This window comes from Camelina sativa, chromosome 8, assembly GCF_030686135.1.
Source record: "Camelina sativa cultivar CO46 ecotype springtype chromosome 8, ASM3068613v1".
NCBI lineage: Eukaryota > Viridiplantae > Streptophyta > Magnoliopsida > Brassicales > Brassicaceae > Camelina > Camelina sativa.
The window spans coordinates 21,229,813-21,257,515 of record NC_141887.1 but is presented as its reverse complement, the minus strand read 5'-3'; the positions used below and the strand labels follow the sequence as shown (position 1 = coordinate 21,257,515).

Below are 27,703 nucleotides of genomic sequence, written 5' to 3'. Positions count from 1 at the left end.
GGAACTATAAAATAGATTGTCATGCTGTTTTGTGTCACAAGAAACGTCATGCATTGTCTGTCTATATTAATAAAAGTAAAACTATCACATACTGTATTTAGTCCATGTGCTTTTTACGTTGACTGCTCTAGTAAAACAGGTGAGGACTTGTCTGTGAGTTAGGAAAATCCAAATCTTTCAAATTTTAATCATGTGAGTTAGGAAAATAATTTGTTTACATTTGTATATTGATCATCTGACCAAATCTTTCAATCTCATATGATTTAGTTGACTATTTTCTCCACTAAAACATTTTATATCCGTTCTAATTTTGTTACTACGGTAATTTAATAATTTCCCGCTTCCTTAATATATAGATGCATGCACACAAATGTATTTTCGGATGATAAAATAGTCTCTTTAATCATCACTAGATTTTAATAATTATTAATCTAAAGTCCCGCTTCCTTAAATATATATATGCGGACCCGGTATAGGGTGGGACAACTTTTTAATAATTATTAAAAAAATTATGTTATATCTTTTTTATTTGTTTTAATATGTTATGAATAATATTTAGATTCTACAATTTTAGATAAATTGTATTTTTTTCTGTGTTTGATATCAGGTCAGATTGGTGTAACATCTTCCGTTAACTTATCTGATATCAAAATAAAATATTTTGTATATTTTAGTATAACAACCCATGAAATTCTATATAAGAAATTTGGTGAGAAATGCCATCGTAACTAAAGTTGTGAGAAATGCTAGTTTTTTTCTTAACTTTTCGATTATGCCATTTTTTATTTGTGTGCCATAAGAGTAAAAGGCTATATTATCCCTATAAGAAAGAAGAGAGAAAAAACTAGAAATTAATTGTTTGGTGTGGATGCGGCATTTTATACGGTCGACAACATTAATTATGGACATAATTCTCTTTCTCATATAAATTGTTGGTCTATAATTTGATGTCATGTATCTCTATACCATTTATTGTCTTTTTATTTATGCCATCCGAGACATATTTCTCTTTCAATAGACTAATTGTAGTAGATAAGTTATGATAGACAATACGTGCAATGTTTGCAATTGTCCATCAGTAGTGAAAGTGAAGTTGTAAGTAGCAGATGTAATATAACAAATAGACAAATGTCAAATATAGATAGACCAAAGGCTATTACATTCTATTATGAATCATAATTAGTTGTCTATCAAAATAAAAAACATAATGGACAACAAGTTAGGAAAAATATGAAATGGACATATTAAGTGGACTAGATCTGGTCCATCGAAAGACAAATTTCTGGTCCAAAGAGTAAAACCTGGCTGGAATGTAGATGGTGCATCACTTGTGTCATTCTCTGGTCTATGACTTGTGGCAATCAGTTGGTCAGTATATATGCACAATGGACAACAAGTTAGGAAACAGGAAATGGACAATTATTCCATCGAATCTAGTCCATCGGATTTGGTCCATTGGAGCTGCTCCATCGAATATAGTCCACCGGATCTGGTCCATCGAATGCCCAATGTTGAGTCACTGTTTTTGTATGAAACCAAAAGCAGAAACACAATTACACATGGACAAACTCATACACAACCTCAATGAAAACATCTCTGGAACGAGACAAACCGCTAGATCTAGTTAGAACAAAATGGACTTGGACTTAGTCAACTAGATCTGATTCATTAAAAACATACCTAGATCAGATGGAGGACATGGCCGAAGAATGGTGTGGATGAAGAAACGGTCTATGGTAGGATTGGTCTCCATTATATGTCACCGTTGGATAGAGACATGAGTGATATAAAGATTGAAAGATGAAAGGTTTGAGGATTTCAATGAAAAAGTTAGAGAAAAAAAGAGAGGGAAAAACCCCAAATTTTGTCGCTGGAGTGAGAGAGAGATGGAAGAAAAAGATGAAAAATAAATTTTAGGTTTTGTAAAAGAAATAATTTAATTTTTTTTTTAATTATTGTGTTAAAGAATTGCAGGAGGATATAATTGTCTTTAAACATAGAAGGTGTGGCAGGCAGGAAAATGATTTAGCGAAAATGGCATTTGTTAAAAACATTGGTACTGTACATGGCATAATTGATAAAATTTCTCTTCTATATAATCATATTTGTGTAAGTTTTACCCAGAGCCGGACCTGACGGCATTGATATGAAACATTTGAATGGAGTCCCACTTTCTAGGAGCCCCACTTTTTTTTTTGGGTTATATATGTTATGTTATGTATATTTAGTGTATATATATACAAAAATATAAAAATTTTGAGTAACTTTTGTAGAAAAAATGTAAAAATTTACATATTTTTCCAGTATATTTAATTTGTTATTTATTTTTTAAAGATATTCACTACTATGTTTTTTCAAATAAATTTTTTGTTTAAATTGATTTTTCTTTTATTTTATAGTTAATAATATCATGAAAATTATATTGTTATTTATCATAATTCGTATGGGACCCCGAATTTCATTGGTTCAGCTCTGGCTTTACCCCGTTCTATAACATGCAGAATATGCAGTATATTAATTTTTTTTTTTAAAAATTAAATATGTTTTTTGGATATTACAAATAATAGCTTCAAAATTCAATATTTATTTAATTGATAATGATTTAATTATGTAAATCTTACAAATAAAATTTTACTCTACCAGATGTATTCTGAATTAATAATATGGAGACTAGAATTGGATCCGTGCTAGAGCACGGATTTAACATTTATTTTATTTATTTTATAATTTTTATTTAAATTGTTATATATATGATTGTTTTATTTGTTTAAATTTTTTTTTCTCAAACACTATGCCATGAAATCATATATTGAATATAACTTATGAAAATAACATCTATTTTGTAAGATCTATTCTAGTAGATCTAGATTTTGACATGCGGTTACTGCAATTTAAGTTATTTGATAAAAATATTAATTTCTATTTGTTAATTTTATTTGATTTGTTTACTTTTTAAAATTATATATTGTATTTTGATTGTTAATTATATGACTAAACCTACACTATACCGCATATTAATTATTTTGTTACAATATTAATTAATCGATTTAATTAGATATGTCTATTAATCTAATATTCATATTGTTAACAAAATAATGAGATGATATTTTATCCATGTAGCACCGAATTAATGACATTTTAAGTTTCTATTAATGTCTACTCAAACATGTCTAGCCATATAACCCGTCGTGTGATATTTTAATTCGTTGTACACCACAGAAAAAACTTCATAAAAAACTAAATATATTTTTAAAATTTAAAATATTTTAATAAAGTTTTTTTTTTATAGAAATTGAACTACTTATAATATTTGAACTTCTTATAAAGTTTAAATATTATTAATATCTTAAACAGTTATAAAAATTAAATGTTTTAATAACTGAAATATTAATAATCTTTAAAGTTTTTAAAAAGTTCATAAAATAATGAGATGATATTTTACCCGTGTAGCACTGAATTAATGACTTTTTAATTTTCTATTAATATCAACGTAAACATGTCCTACCATATAACCCGTCATGTGATATTTTAATTCGTATATATTACTAAAATTTAAAATGTTTGAATAAATTTTATTATTTTAGAAATTGAAATACTTATAATTTTTGAACTTCTTATAAAGTTTAAATATCACTAATATCTTAAATATTTTATAAAAAGATAAATGTTTTAATAATTGAAATATTAATAATCTTTAAAAAATTTAAAAATTTATACATTTGAATTTCTAAAGTTATTAAAAGTTGAAATTCTTTAAAATAAAGAACCATAATAAAATGCATAAAATTTTAATTTCAATGCTTGATAAATCAAGGTTTCTGCTCATTCGTATTCAGAATCATTTTGGTCTTTTTTTTTTTAATATGACTTTGAATCTTTACCTAGTTTTCTTAGGCGATATATGGCATTTTGTATATTTTTTTATTCATCAGTTGCAATATATGTCTGTTTAAAAAAATTTAAATTACATCATATGCAGAAAAAAATCATAAATTTTATTAACTAAATATATTAGATAAAAAATTAAAATAATTTAAATATAAAATAAAATAAAAATGTGAAAGAAGAATCACATATTTTTGTTTTAATTAGGTTGAGAGATTTTCTTATCTTTTAAATGTTACCTATAATTAATTTATATGTTACTATAATTAATTAAATCCATATTATCCTTATTTACTAAAAATTAGACTAACCCATATATTATGATACACCTATGTTACAAGTTTATAGCCAAAAAAATTATAAATATATCTATTATATAGTCTACAAAAAATGTTTGTGTACTTCTGTTTTATTATATAGGGAATTTTATTTATCCTAGTAGTACAACTGTTGGTGGAAATTCGTAAGTCAAAAAAACTGTGACACCAGCGTTTTTCTAGGATCTTTACCTTAAATGGTGGATCAAATTGTTTCTTTTAGATATGCATGCATAAATGAAGTCTTGACCTTTTTGTATACGCCTCTGCATTTATTTAGGTATAATATGGGTTTTCATCTTTAATATATATTTTGTCTTGAATCCATCTCATCCGATCAACAAAAAGAGGGTAAAGAGTTGACCTTTTCTCTATGTTAGGCAGTAGTTCGTGTATACATATTCTGGTTTTGTAAAATTAGTTGTGTTAATGAATTTTAATTCATTTAATTATTATAAAAGTATCAACAAATAAATTTTCTAAATGTTCATAACATTTTTAACACTTTTATTTATTCAAATTATACAACACCAAATTTTTTAATTTACATAAATATTAATCATATTTACCTATCTCTTGAATTTATTCATTTTTATTGTTAAATTTTGATAATAGTTTTGAACATTGAGGTAAAAAATTAGTGACAGAAATGAAAATATACTAAAATATTCAAAACATTTAGTCTAAGTTGTTCATATAAACTAACACATTACATAAAATATCTTTTAGCTAAAATTCAAAATATTTTATATGTAACAAATTAATATATTTCCAATAAAATCATATGATGTACAATCAAAAGCTAACATTCTTAATGTATTTTATATTCCACTTAATTTGAGTTATATTGCTAGGTTTAGTTCTAATGGTTTCATATTTACAGTATAAGCTAGACTGGAACTAGAATATCAAATCGTTTTTTCTTTTAATTTAATTAGTAAAACCCTTAAACCACAAAATTTAAATAAAATAAACTTATAATGATTTTAATTAATTAAATGTTGGATCACAAAACAAAATTTAATGATGTGTATACTAAAAATATATATTACAAATTCTGTTGAGATAACAATTTAAATAGTTAAATATTGAAATTTTATGTGAGTTGACAAAAAAATAGTTGTTTGAGAAACTTAAAATCTAAGAAAATCCCACAAATTATAGATTTGCAAATGATAGTTTTATAGTTCTCAAAAAGACACCAATAAGCTGCTTCGAAATGTGGTTGGTTTTGGCAGTTTGGCTTCATAATGAAGGAAAAAACAATATCAATAATGGAGAATATCTTACGATGGTAATTTAACTTTTCACAATTTTAATGTTGTGTTCTTATGCAGGAAAGTTGATGCATTGTCGAAGATGAATAGTCCAAAAGTCATTATGCCTAATGTGAGGAATAATTCACTGATTTAACATCCAACATTGCAGTCAATCTTCTTTAATCTATGTTAAAATCCCAGATAAAAACGAAAACTTATTTTTCGTATATTTAATTGGAATAATGGAAAGAGAAAATAATCAAATATGTCATTTACAGTATCATTTCTCAAGAGAAATGTCACTTTCAATATAACATTTTATAAAATGCCATAGGACCCACTTTGATCCATTGAAAATGATAAAACTACTCTTACATTATATTTCTTCTTTTCTTATATTTTGATCTCTCATATCTCTCTATCTTCTTCTCTCCTCTTTATATTTTCAATAACAAAGAAATCATTTCATGGATTTGAAAAACTTTTCTGATGACCGTTTCATCAGAATCAATTCACCAGAGAGAGATAGGAACCGGACTGTAACAGCAAAGACCGAATTAGTGAAGAGGCATTTACAAATGGTGGAGCAATAACGATATCCCATCTCTCACACCTTGAACTATTCATCTTCTTCCATCTCTCTCTCTCTCAAAACTTCCATATCTCTTTTGAGTTTCTTATGTTTGTTTCCTTCTCTATACAACTTTAATGGACCAGATCTGAAATCTGACCCATTATTTTTTCTGATGGACCAGACCTGGTAGACCAGATTCGATGGACTAAGCAGTTGTATAGAGAAGGAAACAAACATAAGAAAATGTGAAATCCGCAGCAATCTACAACCAAACTAAACAGGGTTTAACACCAAGAACCAAATTCAATCAAACAAAAAAATGGACAAGAGAGTTTTCTCTGATTGATTAGTTAGAAACCCCACCTGATCACGATGGTTACGATCAGTGTTCTAGTGATCATGAGAAGGGCCATGACTATAGTTGTGCTTGTTGTGTTGCGGCCTGGGAGGATCCCTGATAGAGCTAGAGCTGTTATGTCCTTGCCTGAGAGTGAGAGTACTATAGTTGTAGTTCTTTCCAAGAGTGTTTGGATATTGACCAGTGGGTTGTTGTTGGCTTAGAGGAGGGTTCTGGTTCCGGCGAGAATCCCTTTGCCTATTCTGTCCAAGGGTGTTTGGATATTGACCAGTGGGTTGTTGTTTGCTTAGAGGAGGGTTCTAGTTCTGGCGGGTGATTTGCTTGTTCTATTTTGGACCAACCTCACGAGCATTATTTCCAAAGCCGTTTTGCCTTCTTTGATACCCGGAGTATGAAGCGTCGAGCTGGTACACATAATGTTCAGGCACAATAATACATTTAATCAACACCTAAAACAGGAGACTAGTGGTGATACCTCTGCGGTAGTGAGACTACTACGGCGCTTGTGAGCATCATGGTGAGCATCGTGGTGACCATCCATCTAGACATATGTAAAATTCAAGTTACCCAAACAATTTACAATTCCAAACAGAAGCAAATGTTCAAAACCCTTATCCTTTTCAAGATTTCAAACGTAAACCTACCTCTGCGGCGGTACTGGTACTAAGACGGCAGCGGCGGTAAATTTCAGTTTACCCGAACAATTCAAGACAGCAAATGTTCAAAACCCTAATCCTAATCTAGGCAGTAGTTCGTGTATACATATGCTGGTTTTGTAAAATTAGTTGTGTTAATAAATTTTAATTCAATTAATAATTATAAAAGTACCAACAAATAAATTTTCTAAATGTTCATAACATTTTTAACACTTTTATTTATTCAAATTATACAACACCAAATTTATTCATTTTATTGTTAAATTTTGATAATAGTTTTTAAGTATTTTTGAACATTGAGGTAAAAAATTAGTGAGAGAAATGAAAATATACTAAAATATTCAAAACCTTTAGTCTAAGTTGTTCATATAAACTAACACATTACATAAAATATCTTTTAACTAAAATTCAAATTATTTTATTTGTAACAAATTAATATATTTCCTATAAAATCATATGATGTACAATCAAAAGCTAACATTCTTAATCTATTTTATATCCACTTAATTTAAGTTATATTGCTAGGTTTAGTTCTAATGGTTTCATCTTTACAGTATAAGCTTGACTGGAAATAGAATATCAAATCGTTTTTTCTTTTAATTTAATTAGAAAAACCCTTAAACCACAAAATTTTAAAAGATAAACTTATAATGATTTTAATTAGTTAAATGTTGGATCACAAAACAAAATACAATGATGAGTATACTAAAAATATATATTACAAATTTTGTTGAGATAACAATTTAAATAGTTAAATATTGAAATTTATGTGAGTTGACAGAAGAATAGTTGTTTGAGAAACTTAAAATATAAGAAAATACCACAAATTATATATTTTCAAATGATTTTTTAAGAATGCAATGTACAAAAATGTCACTAAACAATCAATATTTTAAAAAATAGTTTTATAGTTCTCAAAAAGACACCAATAAGCTGTTTCGAAATGTGGTTGGTTTTGGCAGTGAGGCTTCATAATGAAGAAAAAACAATATTAATAATGGAGATGGTAATTTAACTTTTCAAAATTTTAATGTTTTGTTCTTATGTAGGAAAGTTGATGCATTGTCGAAGATGAATAATCCAAAAATCAGTATGGCTGATGTGAGGAATAATACACTGATTTAACATCCAACATTGCAGTCAATCATCTTTAATCACAATTAAAATCTCAGATAAAAACGACAGCTTATTTTCGTATATTCAATTGGAATAATGGAAAAGATAAACTATTTGAAAATCTGTAACTTTTATATCAACAATGTATATTATTTGAATTCAATACATGTGTAGAATTTGTCTGATTAGCTTGTAACCCGAATCCATACCACTTATGAAAAATCCAAAACCATTATCATAAAATAATTTTAACAAATTCTACCAAAAAAAAAAAAAAATCAATATTTTGTCATTGTATTTATATAGACCATTTATGGAGGAATTATAAGTAAAGAATACTATTAGTCTATTGTCTTCAAGAATATAAAAACCTCTAAACCACTAGATCTGAGTTAAATAAATATTAGGATTATTTTTATATAACTATATGTTGGATCACAAAAGCTAAATCTAATGATGAATAAACTAAAAATATATATTAGAAAAAATTAAAGATAAGAGAGAGTTAAGGATATTTTATTTGATAAATCTATTACATTTTTTTTTTCAAAACATTGCATATTTAAAAATAAAGAAACCATACATGAATATGTAAGAAAATAATAAAACATCCAAATTAAATAATAGAGGTGACTTCTTTATCTTGATTTATTTATTGTGTGCATAATTAATATTTTTGAATCTGCATAGTCTTGATATTACCATAAAAATTATATTATTGATATGTAACTTAAAATTAAAAAATATTTAAAAACAAAGAAGAATGGACTATAAGAAGCCTTACTATTTTATATATAACTCTGTTAAATAATTATTCTTTTCTTTGTACTTATTCTTTTGTTCTATATACTTCTAAAAATTAACTGTAGGTTGAGGTACACCATATCGTATTTATAACTCATGTCAATATATTAAGTCACACCATATCATATTAATTTATAAAATAAATATGCATTATTATACATGTATACAATAAAGTCGGTTCTGATTTTTTCCAAGATGAGAAACATTTAAGAAAATCCCAAGAAACTGTGTCTACCATTGCTTGAAATCTAAGTTGGTCTTTCCATAGTTATTTAATTTTTCTCTACAACTTAGACATATACTAATGAATGCATGTGCAAATAATATTATAATGTAGTATATAATTTCAAGAACCTTTTATCAAGATTGAAGTTGTGAGCTTGATTCTACTACAAGTTTCTCTTCACTTCAATGTAATTCTTCAACAGATCAAACAATCGTTCTTAAGTTTTCGATCAAATTCAAGAGAAGAAGATCGACGGTCATGATGATGAGCAATCTAAAACTTGGCGTGGACGTGATCGGAGCACACAATCTCTTCCCAAAAACGGGCAAGGTACATCAAACGCTTACGTCGAGCTTTACTTCGACGGTCAGAAGCACCGAACAACGATCAAAGATCGTGACTTAAACCCGGTTTGGAACGAGAGTTTCTTCTTTAACATCTCAGATCCATCTCGTCTTCACTATCTCAATCTTGAAGCTCAAGCTTACAGCCACAACAGATCTACAAATGGACGTTCCTTCATTGGCAAGGTATCTCTCTCAGGGACCTCTTTTGTTCCTCATTCTGATGCTGTTGTTCTTCACTTTCCCATGGAGAGACGTGGTATCTTCTCTCGTGTGAGAGGTGAGCTAGGTTTGAAAGTTTACGTAACCGACGAGGCTTCTTTAAAATCCTCTGCTGCTTCTAATGATCATCAAGATAATCTTGATCCGGGGCTCCCAAGAGGTATTAAACTCAGCTCTGATGATACCTTTCGTTGATTGGGAAGGGCATTTGATTTTTTTTGGTTCGGATAGGGTATTTTGGTTCTTGAGAGTTGGGAGTCAAATTAAAACAAAATTTTTTTGTCCGGTATAGCCAAATTAAACCTTAGATGGTTTCTCAAATTTTCCGTAAATTTAAAATAAATTTTATAAACAATAATAAATACGAATTTCATGATTTTGTAATCAATCATAAATAAGTTAGGAAGTGGTGGGCATTTAAATAAATCTTTAAAATATGATTTTCGGTTTATTCAATTGTATTTGCTTACACTAAATTTTGGATCTTGTTTAATTTCGATCCGGTTTGTTCTGCTCATAAAAAAATAGAAAATAAGTGGTAATATAAACAAATACTTTATTCAATTTAAATGTAAAATTTGGTTCAGTTTAGTTTGATTTATTTGCTTGTTACGATTGTTTAGAACAACAAAGTGTAATTTACTTGAACTAATTTTTTTAAATGTGTAACAGTTTCAGCAATGAAGGTAGAACATAGATCCGACAAACGACATGTCTTTTACAATCTCCCGAACAATGCTCAAGAACATCAACAACAACAACATCCACAAGGGTCTAACCAACCCTCTTCCTCAGCCGGTGAACCGGATCATAATAATGAACATCATAACCATTATGTGCCAAAGCACCAAGTAGACGAGATGAGACCCCAACCACCACCACCTTCAAAGCTAGTCCATGCGCATTCAATTGCTTCGGCTCAGCCAGCAGATTTCGCCCTTAAGGAAACAAGCCCGCATCTCGGTGGTGGAAGAGTCGTTGGTGGGCGTGTTATCCACAAAGACAAAACCGCTACGAGTACTTATGATCTTGTCGAGAGAATGTATTTCCTCTATGTCCGCGTAGTCAAAGCTCGTGAACTACCAATAATGGATATAACAGGAAGTGTTGATCCTTTTGTCGAGGTAATTAATGTATCATAAAAAAATTTACTCAAATCAAGAATTGTTTTTCTAAACACATTTTGTTTTTATAGGTGAAAGTGGGGAACTACAAAGGAATCACAAGACATTTTGAGAAGAGACAACATCCGGAATGGAACCAAGTGTTTGCATTCGCGAAAGAGCGAATGCAAGCCTCGATGTTGGAAGTAGTAGTTAAGGACAAAGATCTTTTAAAAGACGATTATGTCGGGTTTGTTCGGTTTGACATTAACGATATCCCTCTTCGTGTGCCTCCTGATAGCCCTCTTGCTCTGCAATGGTATAGATTAGAGGATAAGAAAGGGGAGAAGATCAAAGGTGAGCTAATGCTCGCTGTTTGGATTGGTACACAAGCGGATGAAGCTTTCTCTGATGCTTGGCATTCTGATACTGCAATGCCTGTTGATTGTTCTCCAGCCATCTCTGCCGTTCTTCGCTCAAAGGTACAATGACCTTGATTTTATTGTTTATATTTTATAGTGGTGCATTATTTTCAAATTAAAAACCAAGATTCTAATGTGAATTGTAAGCGTAAGCACCAAACGCATATGAAAGAAAGAAAAAATGTGTTTCCCATGTTTGCAATTTATCTGATAAAAATGCTAATGTTTAATTTATTTATTCTGAATATTTAACACGTAAATTCAATGTAGATGTTAAATTTTGTGATTACAAATTTTATTGATGTCACGTTGCTTTTGTTGAATCTGAAGCAAATTATTTAATATTGATTGTTCTTTGTTTAAGAATACGTCTACCATGCGCCTCGTCTATGGTACGTGCGTGTGAACGTGATCGAAGCACAAGACTTGATTCCGACAGACAAAACAAGGTTTCCTGATGTTTATGTCAAAGCACAGCTAGGAAACCAAGTCATGAAGACCAGGCCCTGCCAAGCTCGAACCCTTGGTGCGGTATGGAACGAAGACTTTTTGTTTGTTGTTGCGGAGCCCTTTGAAGACCATTTAGTTCTCACCGTTGAGGACCGGGTGGCTCCAGGAAAAGATGAGATAGTTGGTCGTACTTACATTCCTTTGAACACTGTAGAGAAGCGAGCTGATGACCATATGATACATGGCCGGTGGTAAGGCTTCTACTTACGATACTAGACGCATAATAAATAAATTTAAAGGTTTTATATATTTTGTGGTTTTGATAAAAATGTGTTTTGATAGGTTTAATCTAGAGAGACCAGTTGTTGTAGATGTTGATCAGCTCAAGAGAGAAAAATTCTCAATGAGGATTCATCTCCGAGTTTGTCTTGAAGGAGGATACCATGTTTTGGACGAGTCTACTCATTACAGCAGCGATCTCCGCCCATCCGCTAGACCGCTATGGAGACAACCGATTGGAGTTCTTGAGCTGGGGATCTTAATCGCTGTTGGACTTCACCCGATGAAAACTAGAGAAGGAAGAGGAACCTCTGACACATTCTGCGTTGGGAAATACGGCCAAAAATGGGTTAGAACGAGGACAATGGTGGATAACTTGAGTCCCAAGTATAACGAGCAGTATTCGATCCAGCTACGGTTTTAACCGTTGGTGTGTTCGATAATGGACAGATCGGTGAAAAGGGAAACAGAGATGTGAAGATTGGGAAGATCCGTATAAGGTTGTCTACTTTAGAGACCGGTAGAATCTACACACATTCTTATCCGTTGCTTGTTCTTCACCCTACTGGGGTAAAGAAGATGGGGGAGCTGCATATGGCTGTGAGGTTCACATGCATCTCGTTTGCAAACATGCTTTACCAATACACAAAACCGCTTCTGCCCAAAATGCATTACGTAAGACCATTCTCGGTTATGCAGCAGGACATGCTTCGGCACCAAGCAGTGAATATAGTGGCTGCACGGCTAGGCAGAGCAGAGCCTCCACTACGGAAAGAGATCATTGAGTTTATGTCGGATACAGATTCACATTTGTGGAGTATGCGTAAGAGCAAAGCCAATTTCTTCCGCATGATGACTGTGTTCTCTGGCGTCATCGCGGTTGGGAAATGGTTTTCTGACATTTGCTTGTGGAGAAACCCAATCACGACAGTTCTCGTTCATGTTCTGTTTCTGATGCTTGTTTGTCTCCCTGAACTGATCCTACCAACAATGTTTCTCTACATGTTTCTGATCGGGCTTTGGAACTACCGTTTTCGACCGCGTTATCCACCGCACATGAACACGAAAATCTCTCAAGCGGAAGCAGTCCATCCAGACGAGCTTGATGAAGAGTTTGACACGTTTCCAACCACCAGAAGCCCTGACATGGTGCGGTTAAGGTATGACCGGCTTAGAAGCGTGGCTGGGAGGATTCAGACCGTGATTGGAGATCTTGCAACACAAGGAGAGCGTTTTCAAGCACTTTTAAGCTGGAGAGATCCACGCGCGACCGCGATATTTGTTATATTCTGCTTTCTTGCGGTCATTTTTTTCTTCATAACACCGATTCAGATCGTTGTAGCGTTGGCTGGTTTCTTCACGATGAGGCACCCAAGGTTCCGGCACCGGCTTCCTTCTGTTCCAGTTAACTTCTTCCGCCGCTTGCCTGCCCGAACGGATAGTATGCTTTAGCTTTAAGTCCCCTTATCTTAATATTCTCATTGATGAATGATAATATGCTATTATTTTGAGACTCGATTTATTTTAGCTACAAGCCTACAAGTTTGTTCATTTGAAAATGGATGGTATTCATGAGTGTGTTTCCTTTGAAGAATAGCTTTAAGAATCAGAAAGCATCAACGTGTCCAAGATTCCCAATTTGGTACAAGAAACGAAATTCGCCTAATTAACGTTTGTCTTCTTTATTTTATTTTTATTTTTATTTTTGCATTTTTGTGAGCTTCTAGATTCGACTATTAGATAGAACTCCAAATCCAAGTTGTCAAGCATATTTTAAATTTCACACCTATTCGGTCTAAAACGAATTTCATATGAATTTACTTATGCACAAAGAATTTAAATACGAACAACAACAATAATATTTAAGTTTTCTTAAAAAAATCGTACTTTTAAGTATTGTTACCTACTTTCTTGAAGATTGAAAACTTAATTATTGAAGAAGAAAATTAAAAAGTTTTGCTTTAGATGGAATCATATTCTCAGTAAATTGGAACTCGTCTTTTTCTGTGGATGTAAATCGAGAATTCCCTGAAGTTTCCCGGCGATTTTGGCCGGATTTGAAGTTTTCCGACAATAATTTCCATTGCTGGTGATCGGAGACTTCTGCTTCTTCGATTTCTCACGTATCATCTATATTGTTTCTCTTGTGTCACATGCTTTGTGGTTCACGACCTCTCTTTAGTCTTCAAGGAAGGGTTTTGTTATTGATCATGTGGACTTTTTTGTTTGGTTATTTATTTATACTTATTTATTTTGGTTTATTTGTAATAGACTAATAGTAGCTTTGGTCTGTTTGTAATATTGGCTTGTCACACTTGGCTTTATATCATAAATAAAAACAGATGTGAAAAAAAAATGTATTGTTACCTAAAAATATTACTTAATTTAATGGTTTAAAATCATCAAAAAATTTTAGTTTTTAGTTTTTCAAAAATATAACAAACATAAAAATTGATTTTTATAGGTTTAGAAATTAATTCTTTTTTTGGATTTGTATTAACTATGTTAAATTTAAACTATAATTTGTTGTAAATCACTTAGGATGGATCTCCATAACCAGCCCATATTCATGTCCAAGTCCACAAGGCCCATCGGCCTTGTTCTCTTAGTCTAAGTCGGTTTAGGTCTATTGTACTTAGGGCTTTATCTTTCACTATATATGATATGTCTATATTTTGTCTCTCCTTAGCATATCTTTATCATGCATATAGCTAGGATAACTCATTGGTTTGCATCATTTTCTAGTCCTTTCTATACACTTTGCGTGTCTAGTTCTTGCATCATCCTAGCATACACTGTGCATTTTGGAGTATTTCAGGTATTTAGGAAACGTTGGAAGCCATTCTCGTACGAGCCACTCTCCCCGACCACGCACTCCAGCTTGTCTGATCGAGCCATGCTCCCCCGCCACGCACTCCAGCTTGTCTGATCGAGCCATGCTCCCCCGCCACGTTCTTCAGCTGTCCGTCCGAGCCATGATGACATTGCATTCCATTCGACGCGCACGGAATCGATCGCAAATGTCGGGAAGAAATACGTTTGGTTCCACACGCTTTAGGAGATTACCAAACCGACGCTTTACCTTGTCGTTTTAAGTTTTGGGGCTTTCCATGTTGGACTACTATATATACATTTTGTTAAGTCTTTGCTGAGACATCTTATCTTTTATCTCATTTTGTTCTAAAAGTTTTACCTAGCCTCCAAAACCGTTCTCTGACTTTGTATCCAGATATCTTTTAATACATTGAGTATTTGCATTCGATTTCTTCTACAAACTTGTTCATCTCATTTTTACCTATCTAAGAATGCTTGTTTCAATGTTTTCTGTGTTTGCATCCTTGATAATGATTTTCGGATCTGAGTAGTGTGGTTGTTCTTGAGGATGGGATAGATTAGGTGGAGGATCTTAGGATGTAGAGTGTTTAAGCTTTGATTGTATGATTTCCTTCTGGACTAGAGTTAGAAATACTAGTTTCTCTCTGATCAATTGGAACTAGGTTTTAGACATTTCCGCACCTAAAAGGTGTTTGATGAAATGTCTGACCAACTAGTGCCAGAGACTTACGTTCCTAGACTAAGAGATTAGTTGTCTAGGATGTTTGTTGACGTGAATGAATTTGTTTTTCATGCCATGCTTGATCATGTTTCTCTAGCGAGAGCTAGGTTTGGAAGTGGTTGAGTTTGAGTAGCTTCTGTCAAGAGATTGGATTAGCTAAGTTGTGATGTTCATTGTTTAGGGATAGTTTGCTTGTGGTATGTTAAACACTATGTAGACTAGGATACTCCACCGACATCAATTACTCCCATCCTTAGGACTTTTATCTTTTTGATTGATATTACATTCCTGAGACTGTTTCGTTTGTTCATGCTTAAAATCGTTTTCGGTTTCACTTATTCTTGTTTGCTTCTTGTCATACATTTTCGTTTCTAGTTCTGTGACTCATTTCTGTTTTGTATTTTGACCATTCTAGGATTGTTATAAAAACGCTCTTTTTGAATTGGCTAAACTTGTGACTTCTTGATTGCATCTTGAGTGATAGTAAAGATTCCCAACTGGATTGACACCTTAAGTATTACAACTGCATAAGGTTAATTGAACCTGCTAGGATAGACACACAAAAATCCTAGTATCAATATATATGTATGATTATCGAACATAATGAATAAGAAATAAGAGAGAACACAACCTTTGTTTCTCTAACTTTCACAACACGTTATCAGCACGACTTTTTCTAAAAATCCAACTGAGAAAAACCCTAAAACCCTAAAGCCGTCGCACATAAGTCCTTGTTCGTTCAAGCTCTCAAACGGAGGATAAGTTCGTGACCTGTTCGTGAATTCGCGGGTTCGTGATCAGCTTCCGTTCGTGATCAAGTTTTGTTCGTGACTAGTCTGAGGTTCGTGATCAAGTTCAAGGTATATCCGAGGTCTTTAGCTCCCGGATCAATTCCAGTCAACCCCAAAAGGTGTTAAGGTAAACAATCAAACCTTATAAGAACATATGAATCAAACATCACCTTAAATCCTATAAGAACCCTAAAATCTACAAGTAAACAATCAACAAACAAAACCCTAAGCTTTGAAATCCTAAAACCCTAAAACTTTAAAAATCCGATTGCTTGAGGTTTAGGATTGCTTAGATTGATTGCAATTGAACTGATTATGATATGTTTAAAATCTGGTTGATATTGATTGTTTGCTTGTTGCATGAAAACCTTAGAACTTAAAACCTAAAATCGAAATCCATAAAGAAAAATATTAAACTGTTTGTTCTAAGTTTAAATCCGATTGTTCTTGATTGTTTGTTTAAAATCAAAACCCTAAAATTAAATCTTAAAATCGGAAATCCTAGAGAATTTTCTCTCCTTATTTTTTTTTTGTCTTTATCCTGTTTAAAAAAAAAAGAAAAATTTCTAAAACCTGAAATTATGTGCATATTTTTCTGTTCATACTAGAATTTATCTAGGATTGTTTTCATCCATGTTAAAACCACGAAATTTTGTATGAAGGCATGGCATGTTTCGGTCTCAAATACCGCATGGCCTAAGCTTAAATTGATGGCATGATTCGGTCTCAAATATCTCATGTCCTAGTATAATTGATTGCATGGTTGTCTTAAATACTGCATGCTAATGATCGGATGCATGTTTTGTATCATGTAGATGGCAAAGCTCAACAATCTCCAATATGCTGCCCTTAATGTCTCTGGAGACAATTACTTACAATGGGCATTGGACACTAAGATCAACCTGAAATCAAAGGACCTATGCGAATGCATTGAGGATGAGAATGATTGCACTGAAAAGATTAAATATAAGGTGATATTACATATACGCCATCACCTTGCTGAGAGTCTCAAGAACCAATACCTTACCATAGAAGATCCTTTTGAGCTTTGGACAGAGTTGAAAAACAGATATGGACACCAAAAGACGGTGCTCCTACCAAAGGCTCAATTTGATTGGAAAAACCTAAGGATCCAGGATTTTAAATTCGTGGATGAGTATAATTCAGAGCTATTTAAGATAGTCTCGATATTGAAATTATGTGGTAAGGAGGTTACTGAGGAGGACTTGCTAGAGAAGACATTCTATACCTTTAACACTAATAACATATTGTTTCAGCAACAGTATCGTGAAAAGGGTTTTAAGACATATGCAAGCCTCATCTCTTTTTTGCAATGAGCTATTGTTGATGAACAGTGCAGTGAGGCCTCCTGGATCTACCCCCTTACCAGAAGCTCACAAGGTTGACATTGCTAAGAAAGAGCCTAAAGAGCCCAAGGAAACTAAAGAGTCCAACTACGTCCATCGAGACAAGTATCACGGCCGTGGCCGTGGTAGAGGACGTGGTGGTCGTGGCCAGTACCAAGGGAACCAATATGAAGGTTATAACCGTGGTGGTCGTTGATATGTATATATTTTGCATCTCCTTAGCATGTATTTGTCATGCATTTAGCTAGGATAACTAGTCGTTTTGCATCATTTTAGAACCTCTTTTATACACTTTGCATGTTTAGGAAGTTTTTGCATCATCCTTGCATACATTGTGCATTTCGGAGTATTTCATGTGTCTAGGAGACGTAGGAAACGCAGACGATCAAGCCACCTTCGAGTCACCAATCGAGCCAAGCAATCGAGCCACTCTCAGCCACCACTCGAGCCACCACTCGAGCCACCATTCAAGCCACCAGTCGAGCCACCAGTCGAGGGATTCAGCTTTTGAAGTCTTCATCAAAGTTGTAGGGAATTGAGTTATAGTTCCAATGCCATTTATTTCAAGCCAATAGGGGATGTGGTTAAAGAAATATCATCGTTTTAGTGGATGCGTATACACCTAGATCGAGCCACTCTCGTTGCTTCCGCAGAACTCACCAATCGAGCCATTCTTGTTGCTTCCGCCGAACTCAGCAATCGAGCCACTCTCGTCCCCTCCGCCGAACTCACACGCTCGAGCCATTCTCAAGTCGCCAGTCGGGAACGCATCACCCGAGCCATTCTCAAGTCACCAGTCGGGAACGCATCACTCGAGCCATTCTCAAGTCACCAGTCGAGAACGCATCACTCAAGCCATTCTTGAATCGCCAATCGAGCCACTGGTTGTACACCGACCAAATCGCGCATGTCAGGAAGGTGCTCCATCTTACACGCTTCAGGAGATTCCCGAACCGACGTTCTATCTTGTCGTTTTAAGTTTTAGGGATTCACATGTTTTTACTATAAATACATTTTGTTAAGTCTTTGTCCAAGACATCTTATCTTTTATCCCGTATTTTTTCTTTTCCGTAAGGTTAACCTAGCCACCAAAAAACGTTCTGAGACTTGTAATCCGACACCTTTGAGTTTATTCAGTATTTTCATTTGATTTCTTCTACAAGTTGTTCATCTTATTTTTATCTACCTAATAATGCTTGTTTCAATGTTTTCTGGATTTGTATCTTTGGTGATGAGTTCCGGATCTGAGTAGTGTGGTATTTCTTGAGGATGGGATAGATTAGGAGGAGGATCTTAGGATGTAGAGTGTTTAAGCTTTGATTGTATGATTCCCTTCTAGACTAGAGTTAGAAATACTAGTTTCTCTCTGATCAATTGGAACTGGGTTTTAGACATTTCCGCACCCAAAACATGTTCGATGAAATGTCTGACCAACTAGTGCCAGAGACTTACGTTCCTAGCCTAAGATATTAGTTTTCTAGGATGTTTGTTGACGTGAATGAACTTGTTTTTCATGCCATTCTTTATCATGTTTCTCGAGCGAGAGGTAGGTTTGGAAGTGGTTGAGTTTGAGTAGCTTCTGTCAAGAGATTGGATTAGCTAAGAAGTGATGTTCATTGTTTGGGGATGGTTTGCTTGTGGCACGTTAAATACTCTATAGACTAGGATACTCCACCAACATCAATTAATCCCATCTTTAGGACCTCTTTCTTTCTGATTTTCATTACATTCCTGAGACTGTTTCGTTTCTTGCCTTTTTAGTTCATGCTTAGACTCGTTTATGTTTTTATTCATTTTCGCTTCTTGTCATATGTTTTCGTTTCTAGTTCTGTGACTCATTTCCGTTTTGTATTTTGACCATTCTAGGATTGTTAGAAAAACACTCTTTTTGAATTGACTTAACTTGTGACTTCTTGATTGCATCTTGAGTGACTAGCATCATCCCATTTGGATTGACACCTTAAGTACTACAACACATAAGGTTAATTGAACCTGCTAGGATAGACACACAAAAATCCTAGTATTAGTCGTGGTAGAGGCCGCGGAATTTTCAAACCGCAACATAAGACTAAATCGGTTTGTCACCGATGTGGTATGGCAAATCATTGGTCTAAGACGTGCAGAACACCTAAGCATCTCATTGATCTCTATCAAGAAAGTTTGAAAGGAACCCAGAAGCTAACCTGGTTCATCTTGATTGTGAAGGAGATTTCGACCATGAGAATGATGACCAATTGGATTATGAGACTTCAGATTGCCTAAAAGATGATAATTAAATTTAAATGTTGTCTTGATTTAATTTCTATGTTTTATGTTTTGGATTATGTTATTGGATAATAATTTTAGTTTAAATTTAATTATTTTATTTCCTTCAATATAAAATTGTTTATTTTATTACTTTATCTTTAAAACATAAATTCTTGTCCATTTTAGAAATGGCTGAGGACAAAAACATACTTGTGGTGGATAGTGGATCCAACCACACAACTTTGAAGGATAAGAGATATTTTGTTAATATCATTATGAAAAATGTCAATATTAGCACAATAGCGGGAATAGCAAGCCTAATTGAAGGCTACGACCAGGCTCATATTTTATTACCGAATGGCACACATCTTAATCTAAGTGATGCCTTATATTCACCCATCTCAAAGAGAAGCTTATTAAGTTTTAAGGACATTCGTTTGAATGGTTTCCATATTGAAACAAAGGGTGAAGGAAACAAAGAGTTCCTATATATTACTGATATCACCCAAGGATATAAGAAAGTCCAAGAGACTATACCCGCACTAGCCACTGGTCTTTACCATGCTAAGATTAGTATGATAGAGGCTTATTTGGCAATGAATAAAATGTTCAATGAACAATTCACTTTATGGCATGACCGGCTTGGCCATCCGGATTCTAACATGATGCGTAAGCTGATATTAAATTCAAATGGGCACCTTCTAAAAGAGAGAGGAGTTATTCCTAAGAATCTCATGTGTGTAGCATGTTCACAAGGAAAACTCATTATAAGGCCATCACCAGTAAAAGTACTAAAGAGACTTTAAACTTTCTAGAAAGAATACAAGGAGATATATGTGGACCAATACACCCACCTTGTGGGACGTTTAGATATTTTATGTTCCTTATTGATGCATCGACCTGATGGTCACATGTTTGCTTATTATCAACTAGAAACCTTGCGTTTGCTAGATTGTTAGCCCAGCTCATAAGACTAAGAGCACACTTTCCAGATTTTCCACTTAAGACTATACGTCTAGATAATATGGTGAATGTATATCCCAAGCGTTTAATGAATATTGTATATCCATGGGGGTAAGTGTGGAACATCCCGTGACACATGTACATACACAAAATGGATTAGCTGAATCCTTTATTAAACGTATTCAATTAATAGCTCGACTATTACTCCTAAGGTCGAAGCTTCCTGTGTCGGCTTGGGGACACGCAATATTTCATGCATCAGAAGTTATACGCATCATGCCATCTAGTGAACATAAATATTCGCCATCCGAATTACTAACGGGTCATGAGCCAGACATATCCCATCTAAAAACATTCAGGTGTGCCGTTTATGTACCGATTGCTCCACCACAGAGAACTAATATGGGACCTCAAAGGAAGATGGGAATATATTTTGGATATGATTCTCCCACCATTATTAAGTATCTTGAGCCAACTACGGGTGATTTATTTAAGGCCAGGTACGTGGATTGTCAGTTTGCTGAATCCGAATTTCCTATGTTGGGTGGAGAGAAAAACAAGTTGGTCAAAGAAATATCATGGAATCAAACATCCTTAAATTGGCAAGATCCTCAGACTCTAGCATGTGAGGCAGAGGTCCAAAAGATTATACATTTGCAAAAGCTAGCTAATCAATTGCCAGATTCCTTTGCTGACCCAAAAAGAGTTATGAAATCGTATATACCAGCTTGTAATGCACCAGTACGTATTGATGTTCAAAAGGAACACAATAATCAAGTTGCTACTGAGTCTTAAGCTCGTTTGAAACATGGTAGACCAATAGGTTCCTAAGATAAGAACCCTCAGAAATCTAAGAAAGGTGCAAATAAAACCGAGGTTAAAGAAATTATAGACATGGCCGTGGGAAATCCTAAGGCACCGAATGAGGTTTGGGACGCTGAACCTCAAGGTCCTGAAGGTATTGATAATAATGAGATCTCAATCAATTATATCATGTCTGGAATACAATGGAATCGTAAAGATGTCGACATCGATGAAATATTTGCATACAAGGTAGCACTTGAAATAAATGAGGATCATGAACCCACGTCTATATTAGAGTGCATTCAAAGTAAAGAATGGTTAAAATGGAAAGAAGCCATTGACGTGGAGTTGAATTCACTAAAGAAAAGGAATGTGTTTGGTCCGATCTTAAGGACACCATTCGATATAAAGCCAGTTGGACATAAGTGGGTCTTTATAAGAAAGAGAATGAGAATAATTAAATCGTGAGATATAAGGCACGGCTTATAGCACAAGGATTCTCTCAAAGACCAGGAATAGATTATGAGGAGACATACTCCCCTGTGATGGATGCAACGACTTTTAGATTTTTAATAAGTCTGGCTATAAGAGAAAAACTTGATTTGCGGCTAATGGATGTAGTGACCGCATATTTATATGGTCCATTGGATAATGAGATTTATATGAGATTACCAGAGGGTATTGAGCTCAAAGATAAGAGTGGTTCTTGAGAACAATACTGCATAAGGCTAAACAAATCCCTTTATGAACTGAAACAAAGTGGGCGTATGTGGTACAATAGACTAAGTGAGTACCTAGCCAAAGAAGGCTATAAGAATGATCTCATCAGTCCATGTATTTTTATAAAGAAGTTTGCAAACAAAGGGTTTGTAATCATAGTAGTATATGTGGATGATTTGAATATCATAGGAACCTCTAGGGAAATCGCCCAAACAGTTGAATTTCTCAAGAAAGAGTTTGCAATGAAAGACCTAGGTAAAACTAAGTTCTGTTTGGGATTGCAGCTTGAATACATAAATGATGGAATCCTTGTGCATCAAATGGCATATACTGAAAAGGTACTCAAGAGATTTAATATGGACCAAGCTCACCCATTGCCTAGCCCAATGGTTATGAGGAGCCTTGATTTAGATAAAGATCCATTCGGTCCAAAGAAGGACGATGAAGAGATTCTCGGTCCGGAAGTGCCATCCCTCAGTGCTATAGGAGCGTTAATGTTCTTGGCTAGCCACACTAGACCAGACATTTGTTTGCCGTGAACCTTCTTGCAAGATTTATTTCTTGTCCGACCCTAAGGCATTGGAACAGTATCAAACATGTGTTGCGTTACCTACAAGGAACACTTGATTTGGATTTATTTTATACTAACTATAACAAAGGAGGTTTAGTTGGTTTTGCTGATGCAAGTTATCTATCGGATCCACATAATGCAAGGTCCCAAACCGGCTATGTATTTACACACGGTGGTACATCAATTTCTTGGCGTTCAATGAAGCAAACCATTGCAGCCACTTCATCTAATCATGCGGAAATCTTAGCTATGCATGAAACCAGCCGTGAGTGTGTTTGGTTGAGGTCGATGACTCAACATATCCGATCAGATTTGGTATGGCCGATGACAAGGAAGCGACTATTATATATGAGGACAATACAGCCTGCATCACACTACTCAAGGAAGGATACATTAAGGGAGATTGGACGAAGCACATTTTACCTAAGTTCTTCTTCACACATGAACTACAAAAGGCCGGAGAAGTTCAAGTGGTACAAGGTTCATCATGCGACAATTCAGCCGATCTCTTCACCAAATCATTACTGACATCGACATTCATGAAGCTCACGTAGGAATGCGGAGACTTAAGGACTTCTAGTGATGCTTGGAACATGGGGAGTAATGTGTGTTGTACTCTTTTTCCTTCACCATAGTTTTGTTCCAATGGGTTTTTTTGGTAAGGTTTTAATGAGGCAGCGTCCCCAAGCGTATTATGATGATCTCTTAACATTTGCACGGTTATGTCATCCAAGGGAGAATGTTGTAAATCACTTAGGATGGATCTCCATAACCAGCCCATATTCATGTCCAAATCTACAAGATCAATAGACTTTGTTCTCTTAGTCTAAATCGATTTAGACTATTATACTTAAGACTTTATCTTTCACTATATATATATATAATTTTCGAATAAAAAGATAATAAATTGTTTCTCTAACTTTCATAACATAATTTTAAAATTAAGATCTAGTGTTTTAATTGTTAAAATAGTACTCCTCTTTTTAGAATTATCCAATAATATATCTGGGAAAAAAATAATAGTTAATGGGCCAAAATTTAGGACCAGCGTTCACATAACACACCGCCACAATAAACGCAACCAATGACGTACGCACGCACACACACCCGAGTGTTCCGACTAGTATCTCCAACGTGGCTTCCTCATATTCATACCACGTGTCTATTTCATTCTCCAACCACACTGAACGGTTCAAGCCAAAATAATAAATATCTAATCTTTGTGAAAAAACGAATCTTCACTTTTTATTTTATTTTTTTTTGTTTTTCCGCAAATGTTTAGATCCTCCGTTCGTCTTCTCTATATAACCAGAATCAGTTCTCCTCTGCTTCGACGTTCATCATCGCGTCTTCCTCTGTTTTCATCGGCGAAACCTTTTCTCAATTCTCATCGGATCACCCTTACTTCTCTTCCAATCTTCGCAACGGGAGCTAAACTTTCTAGATCGGATCATTCCATGGCTGCTTCTTCCGAATCCAAATCTATTTACGATTTCACCGTCAAGGTTCGGTTTCTAATTGGTCCTTTATTTTTGATTCTCTCTTACGATTGAATTGATCAGGTTTGTTTCTCTGAGTTTAATTTTGTTTGAATCCGATTTTGACTTTTGAAATCAGGATGCTAAGGGAAACGATGTTGATCTGAACATCTACAAAGGGAAGGTTCTCTTGATTGTGAACGTTGCTTCTCAATGGTAACATTTTCAAAATTTTTTTTTGTAAAATTTGATTTTGTGATCTTTTAGGTTCATTGGTTTAGTTAGTGACTTAGTTTGTTTTCGTTTGCAGTGGATTGACTAATTCGAACTATACTGAGCTTGCACAGCTTTATGAGAAGTACAAAGACCAAGGTATATATATATAACTTTGTTACTAGTTAGTTAGTTAGTTAGTTAGTTAGTTAGTTAGTTTGTGATCATGGTTTTGATGATTGTGTTTGTTGTTGATGGTTACAATTTTGGATTTTAGGTTTTGAGATTCTTGCATTCCCCTGTAACCAGTTTGGGAATCAAGAGCCTGGTTCTAATGAAGAGATTGTTCAGTTTGCTTGTACCCGTTTCAAGGCTGAGTACCCCATTTTCGACAAGGTACACTAATAACTTCGTCTTGATTTCTGTTGTTATTTCAATAGGTCTAATTCAAGAAGTTAACTAGCCTCCTAATTGTGTACCATCTCAAACTCAAATTAGACATGAGATGTGAGAATGGTTGCAATCTTTTATAGTATCAGTGAAATCATTGTCAAATCATATTATTTCTCTACCTGGGACTTGATTCTACCTTTTGCATTAGGTTGATGTGAACGGTGAGAAAGCTGCACCAATCTACAAGTTTCTGAAAGCAAGCAAAGGCGGGCTTTTTGGAGACGGCATCAAGTGGAACTTTGCTAAGTTCTTGGTTGACAAAGATGGGAATGTGGTTGACCGTTACGCGCCAACTACTTCTCCTCTCAGCATTGAGGTAATGTCTCTGTCACTTTATCATCATCAAAATGACTCTATTTTGATTGAGTAGGCAGCCACAAAGTTTTCTAACTTGCTTTTAAAATTATTCATTGTTTTCGCAACTGCAGAAGGACCTGAAGAAGCTGTTGGGAGTTAAAGCTTAAGGAAGGAAAAAAGGCTTATTATTAGACAAATAAAAAAGCTCATTAGTATTGTTGTATAACCAATACTGTGTAGTAAGCTTGAGTTCGCGAGTGTCTCAAATGGTTATTTCCTCGGTACAACTATAGTCCGTTTTTCAGCGGGCAAACCATGTAATAATCGTACACCTAAATATTTGATTTACCTTTTCACCTATAAAATCGAAATAAAATCAGTAGCTTTTAGAGTAAATGGAAACCCTCCCATAAGGAAACCTATATTTTCGTAAAATTTTGATGTATTGGTAATTCTTACTTGAAGTGTCTGTCTATGACGACCCAATAACCCAAAAGAATTACTGAAATTTAGCAATGTGATTGTCAATAAATGGGAAATCCAACTTAAGGAAAGTGTCTACAATAACTCAAGGAAAAAGAAAACTAACATATTTTTAAAAATATATTTACTTGCCCTTAAAGAACTAAATAGTTATGCTTCTGAACTACGAAATTTGGAATGTGTACAAAAAAGTTAGGACTGACTTTTTTGTTTTTTGAGGGATTAAATTTAGGAGTTAGGCCTACACTTTCGTCATTGTGAATATGAAAACGTAAGAAATCACTCTTTTTTTTTGTTTGTTTATTTTTCTCAATAGATCTTCTTCAAGCTTTTACGTGGATTCAAAAATCTATCGATCTAAAATGCTTTTGTCTATCCTTTTTTTTTTTTTTTTCTTTAAATTTGTATGTAGTTTCAACGTGATGGTGAACGCTAACAGCTCAAGAGAAGATTCAGAATAGTCAACTCTGGATAAAAACATACTTGCCATTGTCTTCGATAAGCTCGACATAATGGACATTATCATGGGAGCTTCACGTGTATGCATCTATTGGTTCCTTGCCTCTCACAACAAAATACTGTGGAACACCATCGACCTCACCAAGCTCAAACACAAGGGAAAAAACGTCCTCGACTACAAATACCGGGTCGATAAAGAAGCCCTAAGCTATAGTAATCTTTCAATTAAGATGAGCCGGTTCTTCTTTAACTTTTGTAGAGTAAGACACACAAAACTCAAGAATGTAATTGTTGAGATCACTAAGTTGAGCCGCACGGCTCCGTGTAATGTGTTCTTTAGCTTTAATTCCTATTTACAAAAGGAGGACCTCATGTTTGTTGCTAAGAGGTAATCTCATCTTAATAACTAAATAATAGAAATATATATATAGCTCATATGTATGTTTTTTTTTGTTGTTGTTTCCAGGATGCCAAACATAGAGAAACTTGCTTTACCAGTTTCATGGTCATTGTATAAAGAGCTGAACTCATTTAGGTTTGCGTTTAGTCAGTGGAAGAACCTTAAAACATTGATCATGGCTAATGACTTTACCTGGGGCTCATTCGAGATTCGAGTGTTGGGAGAGAGCTGTAGTAACCTCAACAACTTGAAACTTGTAGGTTTTTATATTTTGGGAAACGACGCTGCTGAAGGAATCGTGCATTACCTCCAGAGCCTCTCTAGGTTGAGTTTGCGATGCTCTTTGATCGATGTTGAAGTAGTTCTCCTGCTAATCAGAGGTCTTCGAAACCTCGCGATCCTTAACTTGACACAATACAAAATCTTGCGCTGGTATTTTATGATGAATGATGTTGTACAAGCTGCCACTCAGAATCTTGACAAACTTATCACATGTTCAGAATACGATTGCCAAGTTTGCAAAGATCGATCTCGCATGTTCCGGGAGCAGAAGTTTTACGAGAAGCATTGGCAAAACGACGAGATAAAGGAACTTGATTTCTGAAATTTTGAAAAGTTTTGTTGATGTGGTTTGAGAGAGTTATCGTATTCTATTTTCACAACCTTTATTTTCTTATATGTGTTGTTCTTCCATTTGATAGATCATAATATGCTTCATTCAATATGAACTGGAAATCATATATAGTTTTTCAGCGTTTGATTTAGGCAACATTGACATTATCACAGAGGAGTGTCACGGTGCCGTACAATTTTATCAACGACTTGTACTCTTTGCGCAAGTCTTCAAGAACAAAATCAACTTGATGCATTAAACCTAACGTAGAGA

The 27,703-nt window shown here is 34.1% G+C and overlaps 4 protein-coding genes and 1 pseudogene across 4 annotated transcripts; all 5 read left to right on the top strand.

The window, feature by feature from the left end:
- The first annotated feature begins 9,337 nt into the window (after nt 1-9,337).
- On the top strand, nt 9,338-13,528 carry LOC147940264 (multiple C2 domain and transmembrane region protein 7-like). Its single transcript, XM_087462489.1, has 5 exons — nt 9,338-9,921; nt 10,434-10,885; nt 10,957-11,346; nt 11,651-11,987; nt 12,079-13,528. The coding sequence occupies exons 1-4, from the start codon at nt 9,786-9,788 to the stop codon at nt 11,690-11,692; spliced, it is 1,020 nt and encodes a 339-aa protein (XP_087318615.1). The 5' UTR covers nt 9,338-9,785; the 3' UTR covers nt 11,693-11,987; nt 12,079-13,528.
- On the top strand, nt 12,595-13,528 carry LOC147940263 (multiple C2 domain and transmembrane region protein 7 pseudogene; annotated as a pseudogene).
- Nucleotides 13,529-17,177: 3,649 nt separating this feature from the next.
- LOC147940262 (uncharacterized) lies at nt 17,178-17,925 on the top strand. Its single transcript, XM_087461230.1, has 2 exons — nt 17,178-17,632; nt 17,667-17,925. The coding sequence occupies exons 1-2, from the start codon at nt 17,178-17,180 to the stop codon at nt 17,923-17,925; spliced, it is 714 nt and encodes a 237-aa protein (XP_087317356.1).
- Nucleotides 17,926-24,083: 6,158 nt separating this feature from the next.
- LOC104707459 (putative phospholipid hydroperoxide glutathione peroxidase) lies at nt 24,084-25,871 on the top strand. The gene is made up of 6 exons (XM_010423815.3): nt 24,084-24,539; nt 24,652-24,728; nt 24,823-24,884; nt 25,003-25,121; nt 25,327-25,494; nt 25,607-25,871. The coding sequence occupies exons 1-6, from the start codon at nt 24,309-24,311 to the stop codon at nt 25,640-25,642; spliced, it is 693 nt and encodes a 230-aa protein (XP_010422117.1). The 5' UTR covers nt 24,084-24,308; the 3' UTR covers nt 25,643-25,871.
- Nucleotides 25,872-26,364: 493 nt separating this feature from the next.
- On the top strand, nt 26,365-27,672 carry LOC104707457 (putative F-box protein At4g11580). Its single transcript, XM_010423814.2, has 2 exons — nt 26,365-26,805; nt 26,884-27,672. The coding sequence occupies exons 1-2, from the start codon at nt 26,471-26,473 to the stop codon at nt 27,419-27,421; spliced, it is 873 nt and encodes a 290-aa protein (XP_010422116.2). The 5' UTR covers nt 26,365-26,470; the 3' UTR covers nt 27,422-27,672.
- The last annotated feature ends 31 nt before the right edge of the window (nt 27,673-27,703 follow it).

What these genes read in the sequence shown, in the direction of transcription:
- LOC147940264 (XM_087462489.1), top strand. Translation starts at nt 9,786, where the DNA reads ATGGAGAGACGTGGTATCTTCTCTCGTGTGAGAGGTGAGCTAGGTTTG. An exon ending in TGATCCGGGGCTCCCAAGAG is followed by an intron (nt 9,922 to 10,433) that starts GTATTAAACTCA and finishes AATGTGTAACAG; the next exon opens with TTTCAGCAATGAAGGTAGAA. An exon ending in GTGTTGATCCTTTTGTCGAG is followed by an intron (nt 10,886 to 10,956) that starts GTAATTAATGTA and finishes TTGTTTTTATAG; the next exon opens with GTGAAAGTGGGGAACTACAA.
- LOC147940262 (XM_087461230.1), top strand. Translation starts at nt 17,178, where the DNA reads ATGGCAAAGCTCAACAATCTCCAATATGCTGCCCTTAATGTCTCTGGA. An exon ending in TTTAACACTAATAACATATT is followed by an intron (nt 17,633 to 17,666) that starts GTTTCAGCAACA and finishes AAGGGTTTTAAG; the next exon opens with ACATATGCAAGCCTCATCTC.
- LOC104707459 (XM_010423815.3), top strand. Translation starts at nt 24,309, where the DNA reads ATGTTTAGATCCTCCGTTCGTCTTCTCTATATAACCAGAATCAGTTCT. An exon ending in GTGAACGTTGCTTCTCAATG is followed by an intron (nt 24,729 to 24,822) that starts GTAACATTTTCA and finishes TTTCGTTTGCAG; the next exon opens with TGGATTGACTAATTCGAACT. An exon ending in CTTCTCCTCTCAGCATTGAG is followed by an intron (nt 25,495 to 25,606) that starts GTAATGTCTCTG and finishes TCGCAACTGCAG; the next exon opens with AAGGACCTGAAGAAGCTGTT.
- LOC104707457 (XM_010423814.2), top strand. Translation starts at nt 26,471, where the DNA reads ATGGACATTATCATGGGAGCTTCACGTGTATGCATCTATTGGTTCCTT. An exon ending in CTCATGTTTGTTGCTAAGAG is followed by an intron (nt 26,806 to 26,883) that starts GTAATCTCATCT and finishes TGTTGTTTCCAG; the next exon opens with GATGCCAAACATAGAGAAAC.